The following is a 3,873-nucleotide window of genomic DNA, read 5'->3' on the forward strand; positions in this document are numbered from 1 at the left end:
ACCAAGGGTGATCACTGAACTCATGAACCAAGACCAAATGCTGGACACGAGCAGGACAAGTCACAGCCCATGTCCCACTAGCTCAGAGTCCTCATGGTCTTAGCTCAATGAGGAGCAGCAGATGCTCTCTGAGCCCAACTGTGACCACTGACTACTTGGTGGTGTCCCAGCAGCTGGAGAGGGGCTGGAGCTCTTGGGGCTCTTGTAGCTTTTGAAACTTCCTCCCCCCTGAAAGTCAGAAGGTGAGGTGCAGATTTAGGAGGAAATCTGAACACAGTAACAATTGTAGCTCAGTTCAAGTTTTTCTTTCCCCCTCCACCTCTGAGGTGTTCTGAGAAGGTTGCAGCTGTGCCCCAGCTTCTGTGCCAAAGAAGCTGCTTCAAAGAACAGCAAGAAAAAGAACCTTTGTCCCTTTTAAAAGGCAGAAAGAAAAGGTCAACTTGAAGTGTTCTCAGCTTTTGTTTTTTCTGAGTTCAAATGTCATCCAAACTGGCCTCTTCCCCAGGAGGTTCTTGCTAAGGGGGTTTTTGTTTCAATGGAAAATGTTTCACCAGAAGTCTCCCAGAAGATGCTGGGAGGGGTCAGGAGGAGAGGGAAGGAACAGGGATGGGGGGGACCTGGGAGATGTTTGGAGTCCTTGGGAGCTTGGAGAAGCCTGAAGCAGCCCTGCAGCCCCTGGAAACCCCTGTAGGACCTGCTGCCCACACACTGGATGTTTTGCTCACTCCATCCAGCACATGTTGGTCGTGCAGGGCAGCTTGGGGGGCTCAGCTCTGGGCAGGAGAATCTGCTCATGTCCAGGTAATGACAGGGTTGGAGAACAGGAGCCGTGCACCCCGTCTGCAAGGGGTGCCCAGCAGCTCTGCCAGCCCAGCACCCTGCCCTAAGGGCTTTGCTCCTTTGTGTCTGTTTAACTCCCAGCAGCTTTAAACCATCTCCTTGGGTTCCTGCTGCCCCCACAGGTTGAGTTTCTCCCTGGTCCCACGAGGAGCCCCCTTTGCTCCTCCCAGGAGAGGAGGGTCCCTCACTCCCCTGCCCCTCTCACCCTGCAGATGACTCCCAGATCTTTCACATCCAAGTACGCCAAGTGGAAGACTACCCCGTGGACATCTACTACTTGATGGACCTGTCCAACTCCATGAAGGATGACCTGAGGAACATCCAGCACCTGGGCACCAGGCTGGCCAGCGAGATGCGCAAACTCACCAGCAACCTGCGCATCGGCTTCGGGGCCTTTGTGGACAAGCCCATTTCCCCCTACATGTACATCTCTCCTCCAGAAGCCCTCAAGAACCCTTGCTACGAGTAAGTCCCAGCCTGAGGGGGTCCTGTGAGGGCCAGGAGTTAATGGGACATCACTGGGCCGTGGCTGGAAATCCATGGCAATGGGTTTCAGCGGAGCTGAGGGGCTGGTTTGGGACCTTCCTGAGCTGCACGTTCTGCTGGCACAGGGAGGAGGAGCAGGTTGGGGTTTTGAAGTATCAGTTGTCACTGAAAACCTCTTAAGGGACCAATTTCCCACCATTTTTCAGAGGGGGATGTTGAGGTTCAAAGAAAGTGACCCCTGAAAATGCCAGCAGGACAGAGCCCGGGAGCTGACCTGGGCCCAGCACCTCCCGCTGTGTCCCTGGGCTCTTGGGGTGGGTGGGTCACAGAAGCACCAAGGCTGGAAAACACCTTTAAGATCATCAAGTCCAACCTGTGACCTGACACCCCCACATCTCCAGCCCATGGCACCAAGTGCCACCTCCAGCCTTTCCCTGAGCACCTCCAGGGATGGTGCCTCCACCCCTTCCCTGGGCAGCCCATCCCAAGGTCTGATCACCCTCTCCATGAGGAAGTGCTTCCTGATGTCCCACCTAAACCTCCCCTGGAGCAGCTTCAGGCCCTTTTGTCTTGTTGCTGGTTGCCTGGAAAAAGAGCCCAACCCCACCTGAGCACAACCTCCCTTCAGGGAGTTGAAGAGAGTGAGAAGGTCCCCCCTGGGTCTCCTCCAGCCTCAACACCCCCAGCTCCCTCAGCCCATCCCTATAAGATCTTCCCCCCAGCACATCCCAGAGAGGACCACGAGATGGTCACGGGGTGGGGATGGGAGCTGAAGATCCCTGTGAGCCTGCTGCCCTCCCTGCTCTCCTCCTGCAGGACTGGGGAAACCTGCCTGCCCATGTTTGGCTACAAGCACGTCCTGTCGCTGACGGACGAGGTGACGCGGTTCAACGAGGAGGTGCAGAAACAAAGCGTGTCCCGGAACCGCGACGCGCCCGAGGGGGGCTTTGATGCCATCATCCAGGCCACCGTGTGCCAGGTGAGGGGCCAGAGGGCCTGGCTGGGCCTGGGAGAGGGGCATCAAGGCTGGGGATGGGGATGGGGTGGGCAGGGAACACCCAGCCCCACCAGGGCAGGACGGTAAGTTCTATGGAGCTCAGGTCTGGGGAGGGGGAGCATCCAACGTGGGCATCTCTAGGTCCTGGAAGGAGAGAGGAGCAGAGCAGGTGCCTGGGGACTGAGGATGATCCCATGCCAGCCCAGAAGGGACATCTCCTGTGCCTGCACCTTGGTTTTGCTGGAGACGGGAGGGGTTGCATCCCTCAGTCATTAGCCACCTTGATTAACACTCCAGCAAATTAAACCCTATCTGCTCTACAAGCAGCCCATGCCCACCTGCCGGGTGCCCTGTCCCACCACCCCACCCTTCCCCAGCACCTCCCTGGGAAAGCCATGGCCCTCAGCTCCCCCTGCAGTGGCAGGTTGGTCCCTTTGGCCAGGCAGGGGTGGCAGGAAAGGCAGCCCTGGGGTGGTGGCACCTGGGGCTGCCCTCAGAGCACGTTGCCACGTTCCTATGAGCTCCCTGTCACTGCAGGAGAAGATTGGATGGAGGAACGATGCTTCCCACCTGCTGGTCTTCACCACGGATGCCAAGACCCACATTGCCCTGGATGGCAGGCTGGCTGGCATCGTGCAGCCCAATGATGCCCAGTGCCACATTGATGAGGACAACTTCTACTCTGCCTCCACCACGCTGGTAAATGCTGACCCATGTGTGGGGCTGTGGAGCCCAAAGCTCCTGTTGAGGGTTCCCATGGGATGGGAAAGGTGGTCCAGCCCTGGTTAGAGGGTATGATGAGGTTGGGGGTACATGTTGCTATGGTACAGCCTCTCCTCTTCCCCAGGACTATCCCTCTTTGGGCCTGATGACTGAGAAGCTCTCACAGAAGAACATCAACTTGATCTTTGCTGTGACAGAAACAGTTGTTGGGCTCTACCAGGTAACAGTTGCTGTGAAAAGCCACTTTCCTGGGGGCTTGGTGGGTCCTGAGGAGCATCCTTTGCAGCTGACCATGGGTGGCCAGGCATAGCTTCATGGCCTCCTGTCCTACCAAAGCTCCCACACGTTGGGACAGGGTTTGCCACATTCACCCATCACAGACCATGCTTTTGGTATTTCTCCAGAACTACAGTGAGCTGATCCCAGGCACAACTGTGGGCACCTTGTCCAGAGACTCCAGCAATGTCCTGCAGCTCATCGTGGACTCCTATGGGGTGAGTGTGCAGCCTGAGGGCCCCACAGCAGCACCTCCCTCCCCACACAGCCCCTGCTCCATGCTGCAAGCAGCTCCTCCCCCAACCCTGAGCATCCTCCTCCCTGGACCAGCTGCCAACATCTGCCTCCACCCAGTGTGCAGGGACCCCTGGGAGAGGGAGATCACTGGGGCCACCACCTGCCCCTTCCCATCCTTGAGGGCATTTCCCTGCAGGGAACCACGTAGCTGAGCCCTGGGCAAGACTCAGGGCACTTGGCTCCTTTCCCCTGAAGGTGGGAGCATCTCTGTGAGGGTCACACATGGGGGGGGAACCTCCTTGGGCCTGAGCCTT

The 3,873-nt window shown here is 57.7% G+C and overlaps 1 protein-coding gene across 1 annotated transcript in view; it reads left to right on the forward strand.

Annotated features, from left to right (window-relative positions):
- Positions 1 to 3,873, forward strand: part of ITGB3 (integrin, beta 3 (platelet glycoprotein IIIa, antigen CD61)) — a 23,595-nt gene that overhangs the window by 10,646 nt on the left and 9,076 nt on the right. The window contains exons 4-8 of the mRNA XM_009999340.1: positions 1,053 to 1,305; positions 2,143 to 2,305; positions 2,861 to 3,022; positions 3,171 to 3,266; positions 3,451 to 3,540. Of these exons, the coding sequence (XP_009997642.1) occupies positions 1,053 to 1,305; positions 2,143 to 2,305; positions 2,861 to 3,022; positions 3,171 to 3,266; positions 3,451 to 3,540 (764 nt within the window). The remainder of the gene's footprint in view (positions 1 to 1,052; positions 1,306 to 2,142; positions 2,306 to 2,860; positions 3,023 to 3,170; positions 3,267 to 3,450; positions 3,541 to 3,873) is intronic.

This window comes from Chaetura pelagica, unplaced genomic scaffold (genome assembly GCF_000747805.2).
Source record: "Chaetura pelagica isolate M959 unplaced genomic scaffold, ChaPel_1.0 scaffold625, whole genome shotgun sequence".
NCBI lineage: Eukaryota > Metazoa > Chordata > Aves > Apodiformes > Apodidae > Chaetura > Chaetura pelagica.